Source organism: Herpailurus yagouaroundi, unplaced genomic scaffold (assembly GCF_014898765.1).
Source record: "Herpailurus yagouaroundi ecotype Mexico unplaced genomic scaffold, PumYag 214, whole genome shotgun sequence".
Lineage (NCBI taxonomy): Eukaryota > Metazoa > Chordata > Mammalia > Carnivora > Felidae > Herpailurus > Herpailurus yagouaroundi.
In genome coordinates, this window is record NW_024412445.1 from 107,442 (window position 1) to 129,085 (window position 21,644).

A 21,644-nucleotide genomic window follows, 5' to 3' on the forward strand; every position below is an offset into this window, starting at 1 on the left:
GGGCAGTGTAACTACTGTGTGTGATATAATGATGGATGATGTCATTCTACATTTGTCCAAACCCATCGACTGTACAACACAGGAATGACCCCTACTGTAAACTGGACTTGGGGTGATCATGATGTGCCAGTGTGGGTTCATCAGTTGTAACATGCTCCTGTCTCGTGTGGGATGTTGGGGGCAGGGGTATATGGGAATTCTGTGTACATTCCTCTCAATTTCTCTGCGAACCTAAGACTGCTCTAAAAAATAAAGGGTTTTTTTTTTCTTTTTTTTTTTTTAATAGTGCACATCCATTGGGAAGAAGTCTGAACAATATAGACTTACATATAAAGTCCAGAGGATTATATCCATACCTTCTGTACCCCAAGCCCTTTCTGTTTATTTCCACGCCTCTTGTGTTGACTGGCTGGGTGGCTGTGATGCCTTTCATGGGAAAGATGAGATTAAGAGGTGGAATGGGGAAACTGCAAGCTCTGTGTTAGACCGAGGGTGCCTGAAATGACTCTCAGACCGCTGAGTGGGAAGTTGGCTCTCCGTGTCTGGATCCTGGGCTGAGGGCTGAGCTGGGAGACGTGATTGGGAGGTAGTAGCAGCATATCATTGTTACTTCAGGCTATGGGACTGGGGGAGGTCCACACACAGGCTGTAGACAGAAGACAAGTGAGGAGAGTCTGGAGTGTCAGCGTTAGAGATCAGAGGGAGAAGCCACACCAGGAAAAGAGACAGGACACCCGTGGGGTAGGACAAAATGAGGCATGCATGGAAACCTGGGAAGGGCTGCCAGATAAAACACGGAATTTGAGAGAAACAATGACTCACTTTTCAGCATAACTATGTCCCATTTTACCTGCAAAATCTGGCAACCCTAAGCTGGAAGAAGAATGGTGTGACATCATATCAGCCTTTCCACAGTAATGCTACAGGCCAGGAATGCCTGCTGGTACTATACTACTTGTGGTGATCCCCTTTCGGGTTCCCCTCCTGGAGCCATTGTTGAAGTTGGATCAGCCTTTGTGGTTCTTGTTATATTATTGCAGGAAGTGCCTTAGCACAGTCATCAGGGAACTTTGGAGAACAAGATTTATTACTCACAGGTCCTGGAAGGTCCATGGCATGCCCGAGGGCCACACAGCCACACAGTGCAGTCTAAGGTAGAGAGAGAGGGAGGGTGTGTGGGTCTGGAGCTCTGCATTTATTGGGACAGGATAACTAGGGTTTCATGGGTTCACTGATTATCGGATGGCTTAAAACATGAGAGCAAGAAGTTGGATAAGGGAAGGGAACAGCAGAGTCACTCAAGCAGTCAGTGATCTAGATTACCCAGGACTTGCTAAAAGGGGAGCTTCATGGGTTGGGGTGACCTTCTGGGGTTGATTTGCTAGGAGCTGCCTTTGAAATGGATGCCTCAGCAATCAAAGGCTTCTTGACATGCACACACTAGGAGCCCAGGAGAAACAAAATCAGTCCCAGAACCATTAACCTAGCCTTTATTGTAGAGTGCTGAACACAGGAAGGCTCCAGAAGAGCTTTTTAACAAGGGGGAGGTGGGCAGAATGTTTTAAGGGCTTTAGGGGGAAGGTATTTGTCAGAGTTCCTGTAGATGTAGCAGGAAGGGGGCAGCACTAGTGTGGCCATTTTCGGAAATGAGAGCAGGGCATTGTTCTTGATGGTCAGCAGCTCTTCTGTGCAGGCTGGACTGGACTTTATCAGGAGGGAGGAGAAGGGATGAAAAAGGAGCAGGGGCTAAAGCCACATGCAAGAGGGGTGGGGGCACACTGCGGGGACAAGGATGTGGGGAGGCCACGGTGGGCAAGTCTCAAGTCCTTGAGTCTCTCATGCCCTAGTGAATCTGGCTGAGACGTTGGGCACACTGAGGTCTGTGGGGATTGTTTGGCATCGTGCGGGTGACCGCTGGTCTCAGCAAGGACCACGTGTGCAGGAAGGAGCCAAATGGGTATTGAGCACAGAGGCAAGGACATAGAGACAGTATGGACATGTCTCTTTCATTGTGCCCTGAAAGGGAGGAGAGAAATAGGGTACAAGCTAGAGGATGGCTTGGGGTCCAGGGAACTTATTTGAGAGACAGATTCTCGTGCAAGGTCCTATTGTTGGAGGATCCTGCAGAGGGAGTGCGGAGAAACTGAAAAGGCAGGAAAGGAGACCCTTGCTAGTGCTAGTTCTTGAGAAGGCCAAGGTGGGCTCCAGGGCCCAGGGGAGAGGCAGTGATAGCCCTTCTCAGGATTTGTGAGCATAAAGGATATGAAGGGCTGCTGCATGGGTCCCTGGGTAGCTGTGTCTATTTTTTTTTTTTTTAAGAGATTAAGTATCTGGCACTGCAGGGACCCAGGGACTGCCCCCTCCCCAACCCTATTCTACTAAGCATCCTTTCTCCCCTTGGGTTTGAAGGGAGCCACATAGGATAGCAGAATGGGGACCTGAGACCCTATTGATTGTTCTGTATGTGGCTCCGGATGAGGTTTTGGGGTGATAGTGGGGTTCAAGGGATCCAGACCCAACGGCCAAGAAAGAATTCTTGAAGATGTCTTTGGTGCAAAAAGGTGATTTTATTGAAGCACGAGGACAGGACCCATGGGTAGGAAGAGCTGCCTGGGACCATGAGGAGAGACTGGGGGAGGTAAAGTCCAGGGGAAGTTTCCAGTGAGATTTTCATATGCCAAAGAAGACTCATAGGATACCAGAGGCCTAGCCATTGTCGAGCTAAGCTGGTTTTTCCCTGTAGCAAAGCATTAGCTCCAAAGAGTTCCTGGAGAAACGTTTTATTCTGCCAGCCTCAAGTAATTGTCAGTGGGCTGCAGGTTATTAGGAAATTTAGTTCTATATGCCATTTCCTTCTGCCTTTGTTTCCCACATCAGCTCCCAGTGGTGGTAGGACTGGGTGGGACTCTTCCCCCTCCCCCCCCCCCCAGCACCATTACCTGCCTCCCCACTGTGGCCAATCCTCCTATGTGTGCCTGACTCAGTTTACCACTGTTGCTGCACAGCTTGTGGTGAATTTAAAAAGAATGGTTGGTTTGCCTCAAGGTTCAGGCTCAGAGGGTCTAGGGCAAGAAAGCCACTGGGAAGATGGAGTGTGGGCCCCAGTCCGAATGAATGACCTGGGCCTGGACCAACGAGGTAAGGGTGACTTCTGTAGGGGAAGGACCAGGGCAGGAGCCAGGGTGGTACCTCTGTAGCAAGAAGAGCAGACATTTCCTGTTTTGCTGCTGGGCTGCTGTAAAGCCTTTAGGAGGGGGGACTCATGGTGTAATACGTAATTTCCATCTTCTTTTTTTTTTGTAGTTTATTGCTTTTTTTTTTTTATTTTTTTTTCAACGTTTATTTTTCGGACAGAGAGAGACAGAGCATGAACGGGTGAGGGGCAGAGAGAGAGGGAGACACAGAATCGGAAACAGGCTCCAGGCTCTGAGCCATCAGCCCAGAGCCCGACGCGGGGCTCGAATTCACGGACCGCGAGATCGTGACCTGGCTGAAGTCGGACGCTTAACCGACTGCACCACCCAGGCGCCCCAGTTTATTGCTTTTTTAAGCTGAGCAAAGCCTGCCTTCACCCAGGTTCTGTAGCCTTGTGTGTGTGGACTGTTCTACCTTCAGTCGTGTCCCCAAAGATGTGAGGCTTCTCTTGTGTCCTCCTTACTCATTGCTCACAGCTCAGCTGTCCTCACAGGCCCAGCATCTCTGTTGACTTAATAAAACTGCTGTACTCAGTGCAGGGCCCCTGGTCCCTTGCCAATGGGGGTCTGGGGCTGGTGGCCTTGGGCTGGCTAGGAGTTAAAACATGTAGCGACTTGTCCCTGCTGTGTTCTTTCCTCTATTCTTCCTCAGTCTATAAATCCTCTGGCAAAAAAGGTTTTACCAACCACTGGGTGAACTATCAAGGATGACATGAGAAATTACATAAAAATTATATCCGTGCTAAAAATAGGGGTGGACAGATGTATACATTTTATTAAACAAAACAACCCAGTATCTAGGACATTGATTAAAAAAAATAGCACGTGTGTGTGTGTGTGTGTGTGTGTGTACACATTGGAAGGATATACACTAGATTTAGCATTAGTTATTTGGGGGCAGTAACATTGTCAGTGATTTAAACATCCTTATTTACATCTTTATGTTGTCTAAATTATATTTCTTATTAACACATTACTTTTGTGTTAAAAAGCAATCCTTTTTTTTTTTTTTTTTTTTTTGGAAAGGGATGGTTCTTCAGGAGTAGAATAGATGGATTGTGGTTCTACAGCATAGCTGAATGCAAGAATCTTCATGTCAGGTAAAAGACACCACACCTGAAGAATAAGTGGAATGTGACTATTGATCTAAATTGCAATGTAAGCACAACACTGTTATTTAGGGCTGTATTCTTAGTTGGTAACACTAAATAAGGATGATACAGAAACTGAGGAGTGATTCTCTCCAGAGTTTGGACAGTCGCCCCTGTGATAAGGAATAAAGGTTATTGTTAGGGTCTCAGAGAGTTTGGGAAGCTGCTAGTGTTCTGCTTCTTCACCTATTCCATAAATAATTCATGAATTTTTTAATTTATTTGTAAATCACATACCATAAAATTTGCCCCTTCAAAATGTATAATTCAGGAGAACAGAAGACACACGTTCACACAAAACCTGCATATGTTCTATGTTCATGTAATAGCCAAAAAGTAAAAAAAGTTCATGACATGGTGAATGGATAAACCAAATGTGTTCTATCCATACAGTGGAATATTATTTGGCCATAAAAAGGAGCGAAGTACTCATTGATGTAACAACATCAGTGAACCTGGAAAACATTATGCTAAGTGGTGTCTTTTTGACTTGTATTTTCCTAACAACTGATGTTGAGCATCTTTTAATGTGCTTATTGGCCATTCTCCTTTGCCAGTTTTTAAATTGGATTTATTGTTGAGTTGTAAGTATTTATAAATTTGGGATACTAGATGCTTATCAGATTACATGGCAAATATTCTCTCTCTTTATGTGGATTGTCTTTTTACTTTATTGATAGTGTCCCACAAAACTTAAATTTTGATGAAGTCCAATTTATTTAATTTTTCTTTGGTTGCTTTTACTTTAGATATCGTGTCTAAGAAACCATTACCTAATCCAAAGTCACTAAAACTTATACCTACGTTTTCTTTTAAATGTTTTATAGTTTTAGCTGTTAGGTTTAGGGCTTTGGACCATTTTGTGTTAGTTTTTGTATATGGTTTGAGGTAGGAGTCTAAACACATGATTTTGCATATGGATATCCGGTTATTTTGGCACCATTTTTGAAGAGGTTCTTCTCTTCCCATTAAATAGCCTTGGCATCCTGGCTGAAAATCAACTGAACACAGGTGCATGGGTTTATTTGCGGATTCTCAACTCTATTTCATTGATCTATATTTTGATTTTTTTTTTAACGTTTATTTTTGAGACAGAGAGAGACAGAGCATGAACGGGGGAGGGTCAGAGAGAGAGGGAGACACAGAATCTGAAACAGGCTCCAGGCTCTGAGCGGTCAGCACAGAGCCTGACGCGGGGCTCAAACTCACGGACCGTGAGATCATGACCTGAGCCGAAGTCGGCCGCTTAACCGACTGAGCCACCCAGGCGCCCCATCTATATTTTGATTTTAATACCAGTACTATACTGTCTTAATTATCGTAGCTTTATAGTAAGTTTTGAAATCAGGAAGTATATTCTTTTTTTCAAGATTGTTTAAAATTCTGGCTCTCTTGCATTTCCGTATGGATTTTAGGATTAGCTTGTCATTTTTGTGAAAAAGATGAATATAATTTTGTAGGAACGCATTGGATTTGTAGATCAGTTTGAGAAATATCACCATCTTAACAATGTAAGTCTTTCAGTCCATGAGCACAAGATATCTTTTCATTTTATTAGGTTTCTCAAAATTCCTTTCAATCGTGCTTTATAGTTTTCAGGGTAAAAGTTTTTATACTTTTTTTTGGTTACCTTTATCCTTTAAGTATTTTATTCTTTTTGATGCTATTGCAGATGCAGTTTTCTTAGTTTATTAGATTGTTCATTGCTAGTGTATAGAAATAAAACTGACTTTTAAAAAATTGATCTTGTATCCTACAGCCTTGCTGAAGTTGTATGTGTGTGTGTGTATTCCTCAGAATGTTCTATGTACAAGATCATGTCATCTGTAAACAGAGTTAGTTTTACTTCTTCCATTCCAATTTGGATGCTTTTTATTTCATTTCTTGCCTGATTGTGCTGGATATGACTTCAAGTACAATGTCATAGGACAGGAGTGGCAAAAACAGGTATCCTTGTCTTGTCCCTCATGTTAAGGGGGATGCTTTCAATCTTTCACCATTAAGTTTGTTAACCGAGGGTTTCTCATAAACTTTATCAGATTGAAATAATTCCCTTAAATTCCTGGTGATTTTTTTTAGTGTTTATGAAAGTGTTGGATATTGCTGAATGCTCTTCTGATCTATTAAGTGAATCATGTTTTTTTTTTCTTCCTCCATTCAATTAATATGGTGTAATACATTGATTTTCACAAATTGAACCGACTTTGCATTCCTGAGATAAATCCCACTTGGTCATGTTGTATAAGACTTTTTATATGCCACATAAATCACTTTGTTAGTATTTTGTTGAGGAGTTTTATGTGTATATTTATAAGGCTCTTATACTGGTCTGTAGTTTTCTTAGGTTGGCTCTGTCTGATTTTGGTATCAGGCAAATGTTCCCACTTCATCAATTTCTTTGGGAGTGTGTGAAGGATGGTGTTAATTCTTTTTTAAATGCTTGGTAAACTTCATCAGTGAAGCCATCTGGTCTTGGACTTTGTGGGGGAATTTTTTGTATTGCTAATTCAATCTTGTAATTGTTACAGGTCTCTTAATTTTTTTATTTCTTCTTAATTAGTTTGTTAGTGTGTTTTTAGGAATTTATCCATCTCATCTAGATTTTCTAACGTCTTGGCATACAATTGTTCATAGTATTCCCTCATTATTGTTTTTATATTAGGTGAATGTGATAACCACTACACTACAGAAACAATTCTTTTTATATTTGTAAGTTCAGAAGTAGTGTTCCCTCTTAAATATTTACATCCTCGCTCTTTCTTGGTCAGTTTTAGCTAAAGGTTTGTGTATTTTGTCAATCTTTCCAGAGACCCAACTGTTGGTTTTGTTGATTTTCTCTATGGTTTTTCTATTCTCTATTCCATTTATTACCACTCTAATCTTTATTGCTTCCCAGCCTCTACTTTTTTTGTGTTAGTTTAGTCTTCTTTCTCAGTTTTCTTAAGGTGAAAGATCAATTTATTAATATAAGCTTCTCTCTTTTATTTTTTGCTTTTTCATATATAAAGTTTAAGCACTGTATTCCCAGCATCCCATAAATTTTGGTATGCTATATTTTCATTTTAATTCATCCCCAAAATTTTATGATTCCCTCGTGATTTCTTCTTTGACCCTTTAGTTATTTGGGTGTGTTGTTTACACAAATTTGTGAATTTCCCAAATTTTCTTTTATTTATTTGTAATTTTATTGCATTTTGTGTGTTTTTTATATGATGTGTGGTTTATCCTAGTGAATGTTCTGTATACATTGAAAATAATGTCTATTCTGCTATTGTTGGGTGGAATGTTCTATGCATGTATGATCTAATTTTTTTATAGTGTTCAAGTCTTCCCTTTTTTTGTCGATCTTCTGATTGTTCAGTAGATTATTGAAAGTAGAGTATTGAAGTCTTCTATTATTATTGAATTGTATTTCTCTCTCTCCAATTCTGTCAGGTTTTGCTTCATGTATTTTGTAGCTATATTGTAGGTGTATATAATTGTTATGTTTTTTGATAATTATTGACGCATTTACCATTATCAAATGCCCTTCTTTATCTGTAGTAACAATTTTGTTTTAATGTCTGTTTGTCTGATGCTAGGAAAGTCACTCCCCCCCCCCCTTTTTTTGGTTACTGTTTGCATGGTGTATGTTTTTAAAACCTTTTTACTTTCAACCAATCCATTTATATTTAGTGTAATTACTGATAAGATAGCATCCTGACATTTTGCCATTTGTTTTCTTTTTTTTTTTTTTTTTTAAACATTTTTTTTTCAACGCTTATCCACTTTTGGGACAGAGAGAGACAGAGCATGAACGGGGGAGGGGCAGAGAGAGAGGGAGACACAGAATCGGAAACAGGCTCCAGACTCCGAGCCATCAGCCCAGAGCCCGACGCGGGGCTCGAACTCACGGACCGCGAGATCGTGACCTGGCTGAAGTCGGACACCCAACCGACTGCGCCACCCAGGCGCCCCTGCCATTTGTTTTCTATATCTTATGGTTTCGTTCTGTTCCTCTATCCTTCATTACTATCTTCTTTTGTATTAGGTGGATATTTTCTAATGTATTATTTTTATTCCATTGTTGTTTTAAAAATATATATATTTTAGTTATTTTCTTAGTGATTGCTCTGAGGATTACAATTCCTTCCTTAGATAACATTGTAATTTAAATTAATAGCAACTTAATTTCACTAGTATATGAAACTTTGCTCCTATATAGCTCTGTTCTCTCCTACTTTGTGCTCCTCCTGTCATGCAAATTACATTTGTGTATATTGTGTACCTATATATAGTGATTTATAATTACTGAATTATGCAGTTGTCTTTAAGTTGGATAAGAGAAAATAGAGTTACAATGCATTTATACATTTTTTTAAATTTGCCTATGTAGTTACCTTTACTAGCGTTCTTTATTTTTTATATGAATTTAAAGTACTATCTAGGTCCTTTCATTTCAGTCTCATGGTCTTTCTTTGGTGTTTCTTGTAGGGCAGGTGTGCTAGTGGCACATTCTCTTGGTTTTTGCTCGTTTGGGAATCTCTTAATTTGTCCTTCATTTTTGAAGGATCCTTTTTCTGCTTTTCAGAACTGCTGGTGGAAGGTCTTATTCTTTCAGCACTTTGTACATGTCATCCCACTGCCTCTGTCCTCCATGGATTCCGATGTGAAGTAAGCTGTTAATCTTCCTGAGGAGTCCTTGTGCATGAAGAGTTGCTTCTCTCTGCTTTCAAGATTTTCTGTCTGTCTTTGACTTTTGGAAGATTAATAATGGTGTGTCTTGCTGTGGATCTCTTGTAATTTGTGCTCTTATATTCTACTTGTGATTTGTTGAGCTTCTTGAATATGGAAGTTTGATCGTATTTGGAAAGCTTTTGTGCATTATGTCTTCAAATATTCTTTTGGACCCCTTTATTTTTTCATCCCTGAGACTCCCGTTATACATGCTGGTGTGCTTGATGCTGTCCCAAGGGCCCTGAGGACTTGTTCATTTTTCTTCATTCTGTTTTCTTTCTTTTCTTCAGATTGGATAATTTCTGTTGACTTAGCTTTCAGTTCAGTTGTTCTTTATTCTCCCTGCTCAGATCAGCCATTGCACTCCTCTAGGGCCATTATATTTTACAACTCCAGAATTTTTATTTGGTTCTTCTTTAAAATAGTTTTTATCTCCTTGATATTGTCCATTTTGGTTAGACTCCATTTTTTTTTTACTTTATCTAGTTCTTCAGGGATGGTTGTTTAAGTTCTTTGAACATATTACAGAACCAAGCTGGAACACTGGCGGAAAAACCAGGCGGCACTCAGTGGTCTTGGTGGGTTGGAGATTTATTTTACACTAGTGGGCTCAGAGGAGACTGTTTCGCCAAAGGTGTCAGCCCAGAATGCAAGTGGGGAGGGTAATTTATAGCCGACAGCCTCCATATCTGTGGGAGTTTTCACACGCACAGCAAACAAAGGAAGAAGAAACCGGAGGAGGGGTCTCTAAGCTAGAGACTAGAGTTTGTTTTAGTCCAGTCAGTCATCTTTGGTGTACTTTATCCACTTCTCCAACATTCCCCCCCTTTGATGCCTTTTAAAAAAATTTTTAGTAGGCATCACCTTTCAATTTTACAGGTTGGTACTCTCAGAAGGCTAAAATATACAGGTTGGTACTCTCGGAACGCTTGGAGTACTTTGGCAAGCAACAGTGTTTTCAATAAAACATACCATGGCATTCAGTATACAGGGGCCAATGGATACAAGTAAAATTATGGAGAGGAGGGGCCCTACCAGGGCAGTAAGCCAGGATGCCCAGTCTGTGAGATCCCATTCTTTCCATTGATTGATATTTTCCTGTTGTCTATGTTGAATTCTTTCCTTGAGTTCCTTAACCTTAGTTGTAACTATTCCTGACTGGTTTACGAAATAGCAACATTCCTCCCCCAGAAAGATACAAGTCCCTCCTTTTTCTGAAGTGAGGAAGTCCAGGGCTCACCTGTTTTAGAGGGTCACTGCTGCCAGAGAGTTTATTTGGCTTTGTAAGGTTACCAGAGAATCTGCCACCTATTCCATGTCTTCATTTAGCTCTTGAGATAGTCTATGGTATAGTCCTATGGATGAACCTATGCCCCCTATTCCTGTTCCTATTCCTGTCGCAATTCCTGCTGCTATCAGAATGGGTAGCAGGATTGCCCATTTAGCCCAGGAGGTGGGGCTAAAAGTTGTTAGGAGCTGATCTTCAGTGTATATGGATATCTCTGGGGTTAGGAAGATGGAATAACATCTCTGAGTCCAGTTGGCCTGTAAGCATTGGTAGGCCAAATTAGAACATAGATAGAACACCCCAGGGGTTGAACATAGGGTTGTATTCCTCTTTAAGGTTATATTTCTTCCATATAGAGAGGTACCGTTCATACCTTCAGGGACAGATTAGATTGTTGGCACTGAGATGGATCCCAGTGGCCAGGGGTCCAATTAAGACAGAAATGTTGGTTTTGAGATTTTCAGGAGCTTCCTAGGTAAAAGGGATAGGAGGAGCTAAGTAAGCCCTCCTGCTGAGGGGAAGCACATCCAGCAGGTTTGGGTGTGATTATCTATTTTATGGAGGACTGGTAAGGTAGTGTTAGTCCAATGTTGGAGTGGGGAATTGGTAGGCATCTGATTGAGGGCTGAAAGTCTCAAACCCTGGTAGGCTACCAGGGGAGTGGTCACCTTTATGGCTTATATTACCCTGTTCTGGGTATCCTTTATAACCTTTTGAAGGGCCCTGTCCTGTATCCCTTCCCTGCCCGAGATTCCCCCATTGAGGAAGGTAAGTGTAACAAGACTTCCCTCTCTGGAAGCCCTTGTTGTCACATGGGTTCCTGACATTTTGGGTTATCTCTACAGTCCAATACTTAGTCCTTGGGGCACCAGGTAACTGACAGAGAGTGGGTGTTTTTCCCTTGTAGCAATCTTTGTGGAGGGAGGTGAAGGCGCTGAATGCCCTTGACTCCCTTATTGTCATATAGCCGTCCTGGGGGCAAAGTGGGTAAGCAACAGTTGTAAGGGTGAGAGAGGTTATCATAATATACAGGCGATACTTAATAATCCTCCCATCCAGAGGAGGTATGTGAGACCCAGCATGCATCTTTTGTCCCATCTCTAGCTTGTTGGTGCAGTCTCTATTAGCCCAACAGTAAGAAGTTAGATGAGGGCTATGACACCAGTGAGGGGCAAGGGCTGGCAGAGTTGCATCCAAACCCCTGGGCTCAGTCCACATATTGATTCCTTAAGCTTCTGTCACGCAGGCCAGCCAACTTCCAGGGTGTGGCTGGAGCAGGGCTGGAGATCTCAGGGGCCAGTGTCTTTTTGAGGGTCTGTTACTGCTGCTTTCTATAGCTGTTGTTAGTTTAGCGACCTTTCTAAATGACTTCTTTGGTTTGTATTCTGTGTTGTACTTAGCTCCTGAGGACTCTGCTCTGTGGTCAGGTAATGCTTGGTTAGAGATGTCCTTGAATGCCGTGTGTGGAAGTGATGAGTCCCTCAGTCTTTGCCTGGAGGCTCTGTGTGCATGTTGGGGCACACCTTCAGTACATAGTGCTGTCGTTCACAGCCCTGCCTTAGTCTTCACGTCTGCTTATGCAGAGCCTCCAGATCAGCTGGGGGTTAGAGCTTCGGGCCTTCTCGGCTCTTTCCTGAGCATATGCCCAGCTCACCATGAGTGGCCTTCTAGATTCCCAGGATTTTTATGAACTTTTCAGAATTTAGGCATCTCATCTTTTAGGCTTTTGGTTTCTGTATTATTTACCCCAGCTATTACCCACTGCCTTAAGCAGCTTGAAGTGCTTATAATTGTTTTCAATAAATATCCCCCAGGGAAAAGGTTTTTTACACTATGTGAATTTTATAAGTCAGGTGAGGGGCACCTGGGTGGGTTAGTTGGTTGAGCTGTTGACCTGGGCTCAGGTCATGATCTCACAGTTCATGGATTCAAGCCCCGAATCAGGTGCTGTGCTGACAGTATGGAGCCTGCTTCGGGTCTGTCTCCCTCTCTCTGTCCCTACCCCTATTCGCACTCTGTCTCTCAAAAATAAAGAAACGTTAAAAAAATTTTTAAATGTCAGGTGAAATACAGATAGTCTGTAAGTGGCATTTTGCGGTGAACCACCTGATAGGTCAAACAGCGATAGTCCTTTGAGAATGAGGCTTTGAAAGAGCTCCAGCCCATTCTGCTCTTTCTAGGCTGTTGGTTTTTAAGGGTGCTGCAGAGCAGGGGGTGGGACTAAGGCACAGTAAAAATATCACAAACACCATGGACACAACAATGTGCTGTTCTTGCTGAGGATTCAGCATTTTTTTTTAAATAAATACTCCTGCATTGCTCCAAGCTTTGGTGAATTTCCAGAGTCCTGAAAAACTGGGTTCTGACATTTTTTGCTAGGTATCTTGTTCTTCTCTGGAGGAAAGAATTTTCCTCCACCTATACCACCAGTTTTGCTGACTCGAATTAGTAAATATTGAGTGCTCTCTTCTGTGATATTTTATTTTTCTCAAACATGCGCATGTTAAATAAAAACTGTTTAAATTGGGGTTGCAGGAGACCGTGTGGAGCAGTCCCTGAGCAAGGGGCTATTGACTGGGTAGAATGATGCCAGCCTCTGCTGGACAGAAGGGCCTGAGGGCTTACAGGGTATCAGTCCTATGGGGGTCAGGAACTCTGCTGATCAGCCACTATTGCTTTGTGTCTCCCAGGTTAAGGCTGCCAGGGGCTCAGCTCTGCTCACATGGATGGGACAGAGACCCGACAGCGGAAGCCAGAGGAGCTGGCTCTGCCACACGCCTTCAGCCCTGGAAGACTCTCTGGAGCCTCAGAAGATGGACTTCCGAGTGTGTCTGAGAGCCACAGGGTGGTCTCTAAACCACTGGGGTCTGAGTTCAGCAGGGAGACTGCCTTGTCCATTGGCCTTCAGGTGATGGTGCCCTTCATGTTTGCAGGACTGGGACTGTCTGGGGCTGGTATGCTTTTGAACTATTTCCAGGTAAGAGGAAAATAAATGGGAATGGTGGTGTTGGGGGCACTGTTGAATGCCATACCTGAAGAGTAGGCCTCTACACTTTGAATCCAGCTTGAAGGACAAGGGACAGGACGTCCTCTTCTTAAATACCATTTTTCTATAAATTGAGAAAGATTCTTTTAGTTACTGGTGGCAGAGACTAAAATTAACCCAGGTTAAGCTTTAAAAAGACAATTTATTAGCTCATATAATTGAAATATGTAAGGGGTTAGATTTCAGGCATGGCATGATCCAGGTGCTTAAATGATTAGCAGGATGCTGGCTTTTTCTCTGCCACACATCTATGATTTATTTTCAGGTAGGATTCTGTACATAGAGGGGAAGATGGCCCTTGGCATTTAATTTCAACTTAATACATGCGTTCTTAGAAAAAAGAGAGACTTCTTTATCAATGTCTACATCAGTCTCTAAAAATTGATCCTGATGTCAGGTGTCCACTCCTGTTCCAGTTCCTGTTCCCTGAGGGAGAACATTCTCTGGCTCGCCTGACTACATTGTCATCACTCTTGGAGGGGAGGCAGGGTGCCTTGATTTGCAGCCCTACCGAAATGCCACAGAGTGAGGAACTGGGAGTTACCCATCAGACAAAAAAGTTACCAATGTACCCTGACTTTCTTGTTCTTCTACTGTCATTCCTTTCATTGGTATGGTCTCAGAAGTCCTCCCTGGAAGGACATAGTAACTAAGAATATTCTAAGTCATGACTGCCCACACTGTCATTCCTTTTATCAGTGTGGTCTTCAGAAGTCCTTCCTGGAAAGGTATAGTCCCTAAGAATATTCTAAGTCATAACTGGCTAGATCTCTCCTATTAGTTAGCAGCCAGCAGAGATCAAAGGCTGTCTAGAGTGAGGCAGACTGGGAGAAGCAGGGCTGATGTGTGTGACAGTTCCTGGCCTGTGCCTCACTCAGTGCTCCAGGGGCTCTGTGTCTGGTAACCTAGGCCCTGCCCCTCATGGATTTAAGTCCCAGTTCTACCACTTAGCAATAAGACTGGTGGTTTAAATTTTTAAAAAGTGTTTTTTAAGTTTATTTATTTATTTTGAGAGCAAGAAATAGCAAGTGGGGGAGGGGCATAGAGAAAGAATCCCAAGCAGGCTCCCTACTGTCAGCTCAGAGCCTGATGTGGGGCTTGAACCTATGAACCATGAGATCATGATCTGAGCTGAAATCAAGAGTTGGATGCTTAACTGACTGAGTCACCTACCCCTAAATTTTTTTTTATTTTAGAGACAGTGTGAGTAGGGGAGGGGCAGAGAAAGACAGAGGGAGATGCAGAACCTGAAGCAGGCTGCAGGCTCTGAGCTCTCAGCACAGCGCCCCGTCATGGGGCTCAAACTTACAGACCACAAGATCATGACCTGAGCTGAAGCTGGATGCTTAACAGACAGCCACCCAGGCGCCCCTAAATTCTTTTTAAACTAACACTAAAATCAAGAGATTTTATGTAAAAGTCTGAATTTCTGTTTTGTCTTGAAACTTGGCAACTCTCGCATAATTGGCCCCACTTTCTCTCACTGCACAGTGGATGGTTGCAGCCGCCTCCAGGCGGCCATGTTCTCCGATTTGCCACAGTCCCCACCATCCCACTGCATTCCACCACCTGCCTGGCCCTGCTCCACTCTGGAGTTCTCAAAGACCCTTCCAGTACCCAGCTGTCTAGTTCCTCATGACGTCACAACACCAGTGACCACCAGCTCACTCCCAGAATCCACCTGGACCTTGCCCAGCCCCAGGATGGCTGTCTCTTAAACCAGAGCACCTATCCCAGTCTGATTCAGTCCCTGCCTGCATGTTTGGTCTCTCTGTGCCCTCCAGACCCCTCAGCCCTCTCCTTTTTCCTGGTGACCTAGTCCACATTTTTCTTGACATGGTTAGTCAGCACTGCGGTAGCCTCCTCACCGCCCTACTTACTTCAGGTGCTGTTCCCTGCAGTCCATTCTCAATACCACTGATTTGCAAGATGCCTATTTTATTGAATGTTCTGTCAGTATGGTGTCACTAGGGCATGTACCCCTATACAGACACACACACACACACACACACACACACCTCACACTTATATATTTATATATACATCCATATATATCAACCCCCTAAACATACACACATTGGTTTAGAGTGTACACACACAGGTTTATAGATTATATAGGGAGAGGCAGTATAACAGTGAGCTGAATTGCTTGAGAGTCCAGACTCTGGAGCTAGTCTAACTGGGTTTGAGTCCGACATTTGTCACTTACACAAGTTGCTCTTTGTTCCCCTGTTTTCTCTTCTGTATATTAGAACTGAGCCCAGAAGTTTGTTATGAGGTCTGTGAAGTGGAAGTTACAGGGCCTGGCACTAGGCAGTGAAGGTTAACTGCTGTTAACTCCTGTTGTCATTGATATTCTGTCAGTGCAACAATTTAAGAGGATAAAATTAGGCAGAAATACCCATTCTACAGTTTTTTTCATGTGTTTGTTGGATCCATATGAAGGTCATGGCCTAACTGCCATCTCAGGGGGAACTCCATGATGCAGATCTGAATTTTATTTTTATTATTTTTATTTTCTTAAGTTTATTTTTTGAGAGAGCAAGCAGGGGAGGGACAAAGAGACCTGCATGTTTGCAGAGAGAGAGAGAGAGAGAGAGAGAGAGAGAGAGAGAGAGAGAGAGAGAATCCCAAGCAGGCTCCACACTGTCAGCACAGAGCCCGATGCAGGGCTGAACCCATGAATCATGAGATCATGACCCGAGCCAAAATCAAGAGTCAGAAGCTTAACTAACTGAGCCACCCAGGTGCCTTGCAGATCTGAATTTTAAAACCTCTGTTGATTTCTCTACTGACTGTGGAATAAAATCCAAACTCCACAAACTGGCATCCAGACATCCTGAGCTCACCTTGGCTGTATCAATTAGGATGGTTTCAGCTACACGTACCAGAAAAAACACCTGTAGTAGATTAAATAAGAAGGAAGTCTGTCATCTTCCAAAATGGAATTTCCAAGATGGGGTAATTCCAGGCTTGGAAAGTATTACCATAACCGGCCCACAATGACTCCAAGGAACCAGGATCTTTCCAAGTTCCTGCCGAGTCAGCAGCCAAAGTTGGCTTTGCCTTATAGCCCCATCATATCCAGAGGAAGAAGAATGGGTCTTCTGCTCTGGTTCCTTCTCCTTTTTTTTTTTTACTCATTTTCAACGTTTATTTATTTATTTTGAGGGAAAGAGAGAGTGGGCAGGGAGGGGAAGAGAGAAGAAGAGAGAGAGAGAGAGAGAGAGAGAGAAAGAGAGAGAATCCCAAGCAAGCTCCTCACTGTCAGTGCAGAGCCCAATGTGAGGCTCAATCCCATGAACTGTGAGATCATGACCTAAGCTGAAACCAAGAGTCAGAAGCTTAACCGACTGAGCCACCAGTTATGCCTGGTTCCTCCTTCTTAAGCACAGGGAACCTTTCCTGGGCATCCCCAACAAAACTCTTCAACTTCTCACTGGCAGATTTGGGCATGTCCTACTTCAAAACCAAAAATTGGCAAAGAGAATGGAATGGCCATGATTGGCTTGGCTTGATTGAGCTGAGAAGAGGAGAAGGTCCCCTGCCCTGTGGATGGGTTCCTGTGTACAGTTGGTTCTGTCGGGAAGGTGAAAACAGTCAGTGGTGCCACACTGGCTCAGCTGACTAAAGCCAGCACCACTGGACAGACCTCTGTCTGCTCTCTCCAGTGGTGCTGGCTTTAGTCAGCTGTGTGGTAACCCCCAGCCTCACTTAGACTGCCCCCTCCCTGTGCCTTCTTTCCCACCAACCCTGAGTGAAGAGGCCTTCCGTCATCCTTCCCACCCCGTTTCACATGGGCAGCCTTACATGGAGCCTTTCTTGAGGTGCTAGCCTCACCAGCATGTCACCTTCTATAGATGTTGGGATATTTGCCATTTCTTTTTACCATGTGCAGGATCTGATGCTCTCCCTGGCTTGAATGTGAACCCCTGAGAAAAGAGGCTGTGGTTCAGAATGTAAAAGGTTCACAAATATGCACAGGGACAAGGCAGCCACTAGGCCCCAGTTGGTTTTGTTTCCTCCTAAAGATATTTTATGCACGTACAGACAAATATCTATATCTGTTCATCTGTCTCTGTATATTTTGCTCACTCTTTTTTTTCAAGTTTTGGCATATACAAACTCTTGACTTTTGGTGTTTTCACCTCACAGTATAGCTATACAGTATATTCACTACACAATATATTCACCTTACAATATTCTTTATAGATACATTAAAAGTTTCCTTTTTTAGAAATGGTTGTTCAGTATTCCATTTATACAAATATACCAGAATTTATTTAACCATTTCTTTTCTGATGTGTTTTTAAACTTAATTATTAGTTTGCTAGGGCTGCCATATCAAAGACCATAGATCGGGCAGCTTAAACAACAGAGACTTATTTTCTCTCAGTTCTGGAAGCCAGAAGTCCAAAATCAAGGTGTCCTCAGGGCTGGTTTCTTCCGAGGCCTCTCTGTGAGGCGTGCAGATGGCCACCTTCTCCGTGTCTCTTTATATAGTTGTTCCTCTGTGCATGTCTGCGTTCAAATTTCCTTTTCTTGTAAGGACACCAGTCATATTGGGTTAAGGCCTATCCTTGTGACCTCATTTTAATTTAATACCACTTTAAAGGCCTTGTCTCCAAATACAGTCACATTCTGAGGTGCTGGGGGTTAAGACTGCAGTTTGGGGGAGGGGTGCATGATTCAGCTCATAACAATACCTTAAAATAGTCTTACTAATGAAAGCTCAGTGAATAATCTTTCTTTTTAAGTTTGTTTATTTAGAGAGAGAGCAGGGGAGGGGCAGCAAGGGAGACAGAGAACCCCAAGCAGCCTCTACGCTCAGCACAGAGCCTGACTTGGGGCTTGAACTCCTGAACCATGAGATCATGACCTGAGCCAAACTCAGGAGTCAGGATGACTACCTACTGAGCCCCCTACAGTTCCTTGCAGTGAATAATCTTGACGTTTGCTACATGCTGGAGTAAATGAGTAGGGTACATGTTGCAAGTAGAGGTGCTGGGTCAAAACATCATGCATTTGATAGATATATCACCAAATCGCCTACCCTTGAGGTGGGACCAATTATACTTCCTCCAGCATCATAGGGAGATGCCTGCTTGCCAATACTCAGCAACGTAGTTTATTTTCAAACTCTTTGATCTTTAACAATCTGATAGATGGAAAATTGCATTTCCTTGTACGCTGTATTAGCTTCTATTACTATGCAACATGTCATCCCCAAACTTAGCAGCTTAAAATGGTACTCACTTATTACCTCATGGCTGCCATGGGCCAAGAATCCAGTAGACCTAGGTTTTCTGCTTCCAGATCTCTCAGGAGGCTGCTGTCCAGACGTCAGCCACAGCTGTGGCATCATCCCAGGGCGCTCATAGGCTGTGGGAGGGATTCAGCTCCCAGCAGGTTGTTGGACTGAGGGCCTAAGTTCCTCTCTGGATGTTGCCCAGAGGCCACCTTCAGTTCTTTCCTCACTGGATGTCTCCAACATGGCAGCATCATGAAAGCATGCAGTCTGAGAAGGAAATAGAGTCTGCTAGCAAGACAGAAACCACCTTTTGTAAATCTTACCACAGAAGCAACATCTTTCTTCTCTTGCCTGGAAGCAAGTCACGGAGTTCAGCCCACGTTTCAGGGGAAGGTATTATACCCAGTGTCAGTAGAGGAGGCAGGGATCCTTAGAGATCATTCTCTAGGGCTGCCTGCTGGGTCCCTGGTAGTGCAATTTGTATTTCTTACATTAGCAAGTGAAGTTGAATATCTTTGGATGTTTGCTTCTATTCTTTGCCTGTATTTTTATGGAGTGGTTATCCTTTTACTGGCACCTGAGGGCTTCTTATATATTAGGGGAATTGACCTTTTAATTGTGATATGGATTATAAATATGTTTCTCATTTTTCTATTTGTTGACTTTGCTTTTGATGGTTTTTGTTGTGCATATGTTTATTTTTTATTTATTTTTGTTTTTGTATGTAGTGAGATTAATACTCTTTTAAGGCTCTGTGCCAGTGTTCTCCTTAGAAACAGAAGCTGCCTCTCATATAGTTCTCCAGACCCCTGGGTCCCCACACAGGGCAGCATATATGACAGGGTTTTGGGAATGTGTACATAGGAAGAAGAAAGAACCCCATTCTTTGTGATGAATCTGATCTCTTTGTATTACATGTAGCAGAAATTCAAACTGGTGGTCCACAGACATCATGCTCATTTGCAGAGGGGTCAGGAACCATGGGCCCCATGGAGGTTGAGTGGGGGTAAAGAGGAGGAAGGGTCTGGCAGGGATGGTGCCTTAGCAAAGACACGGAACCCTCTAGAAAGGCAGGAGGGCAAGAGGCTGATGGGAGGGGAGAAGCAAGGGAGTGGAGAGTTATGTGAGGGAAAGGAGTGAAGCCTGGACTGAGTGCCACAGGAGATGAGGCCAGCCTTGATGAGGGATAGATTCCCATCGTTGGGTTGTGGGGATGGTCGAATATAGGGCATCCGGCCTTGGACTTGAGAAATCCAGCAGGTCTTTATTAGTTATTACATATACTCCTAACCTGAGAGGGGGACAGCAGATGCTGTGAAGGGCCCTCAGAAAGGAGCGCTTGGGAGCAGAGTGAGCCTGCATGAGCTTGGGTAACACTGAAGAAGGGTGTGCCTGGCTCCTTCACAGGCCAGCAGGGAAGCAGAGAGAGCCCGCTCCTCAGGGATAGGAAGGGTTGTGGGAACAGAGCGGGGTGGAACTTGTGGTTAGGTTCCTCATGGCCTTCCTGCTTTCCCCCATGTCACAACACATAATACTGCTAGTTTTAGGCCTCATACCACATTGACCCCATGATGCCGTGACACCAACTTAAATCGTGGTGGTGACTGGGACTTCTAGGGAGCAGGTAGAGAACACCCTCACCCCCCCCCCCCCCCAGCAAGGGAAGCAGCCTCTTGACCTGGAGGGAGAGGGCCCCCTGGTGAACTTATAAGGGTTCCCCATTGCAGCCAATAAAGGTAGTGGAGGGGCTTGTGTTGGGGTACAGATAGCATGTATCCCCAGGAACATGAATCCAGATTAAAATCAGTGCCAGGGGTGCATGGCTGGCTCAGTCAGTTAAGAGCATCCAGCTTTGATTTCAGCTCAGGTCATGATCCCAGAATGTGGGATCAAGCCCCATGTTGGGCTCTGTGCTGAGTGTGGAGCCTGCTTGGGATTCTCTCTCCCTCAGCCCTTCCTCCTCCTCCTTTCTTCTTCTTCTTCTTCTTCTTCTTCTTCTCCTTCTTCTTCTCCTTCTCCTTCTCCTTCTTCTCCTTCACCACCTTCTTCTTCTTCTTCTTCTTCTTCTTCTTCTTCTTCTCTCTCTCTCTCTCTCTCTCTTGAAAAAAAAAAAACTCAATAAAAAAATACCACATTAATCAACCTCCAACCCCCACTGGGGCTTATTTTTCATTTTAGAGCTTAAGTTTGAGGAGACCAGTGTGCCTCTCAATTCTTCTGGCTGCTCAGGGTCTGCAGAGGAGGTGGGAGTTTATTGAGTCCTTCCTGTAGAGTCAGCCCTGTGTGTCCTCAGAAGCAAAATGAGGGCTGGCCATGACCTGTAATGTTGGAAAATAAGGAGGACAAGCAGTGTCCTGGTGAGGCCTTGTATTGTGGCCTTAGTGCATGTGGAGACATCTGTGACTTTGACCTATATTTTGGGTGTCTCTGAGGCAAGAGTGCCCTAGTTCCTTAGAGTAAAAGTTTTGGAACAGCTCCTAGGCAGTGGCCCAAGAGTTTGTAAAAAGTTGCAGATGGAACCATTTGCTGGCCAGAGCATCCAGTGGTAAAATGACAGCCTAAATTTGACCATTTTTGCTGACTGTTGGGTGAGTTGTTTCCTTTATCAGGGACATAAACATTCCACTGAGCTCCATGGTGTAGTATCATGGTCATACCACCCATAAAGTATACAAAGTCCATTGCTGTTCACTAGGTTAATGTCAAGGGGGCTCCCTACATAGCCAAGGGGACTGGGGGAGGGGTGACCTCCTCTGGTATGGTAGCATCTGGCAAGGGACTAAGGAAGGACAGAGGAGGCATCCTTCTGTAGTGGCATATGCCAGAGAGTCCAAGTTTGACTCTATCCTGTATTGAGTCCTCAGTTGCTATGCCTCCCAAGGCTCAGTGAGCTGCTGCGTATGGAGGGTCACAGGCCAGGGTCTGTGAGAGCCTCCCTTTCCAGGAGACCCTCCCTTTCCAGGAGAGCCCAGTATGTAGCCAGCAGTTGCTGCTCAGT

At 43.7% G+C, this 21,644-nt stretch overlaps 1 protein-coding gene across 9 annotated transcripts in view; it reads left to right on the forward strand.

Annotated features, from left to right (window-relative positions):
• Positions 1-21,644, forward strand: part of SLC41A3 (solute carrier family 41 member 3) — a 177,758-nt gene that overhangs the window by 11,015 nt on the left and 145,099 nt on the right. For 7 of the 9 annotated variants that reach the window (XM_040454918.1, XM_040454922.1, XM_040454925.1 and 4 more), the window contains exon 2: positions 13,040-13,326. In XM_040454918.1, coding sequence (XP_040310852.1) covers positions 13,072-13,326 — 255 coding nt within the window. In that variant the 5' untranslated portion in view covers positions 13,040-13,071. The remainder of the gene's footprint in view (positions 1-13,039; positions 13,327-21,644) is intronic. The other 2 variants (XM_040454920.1, XM_040454923.1) reach the window with 1 other exon arrangement.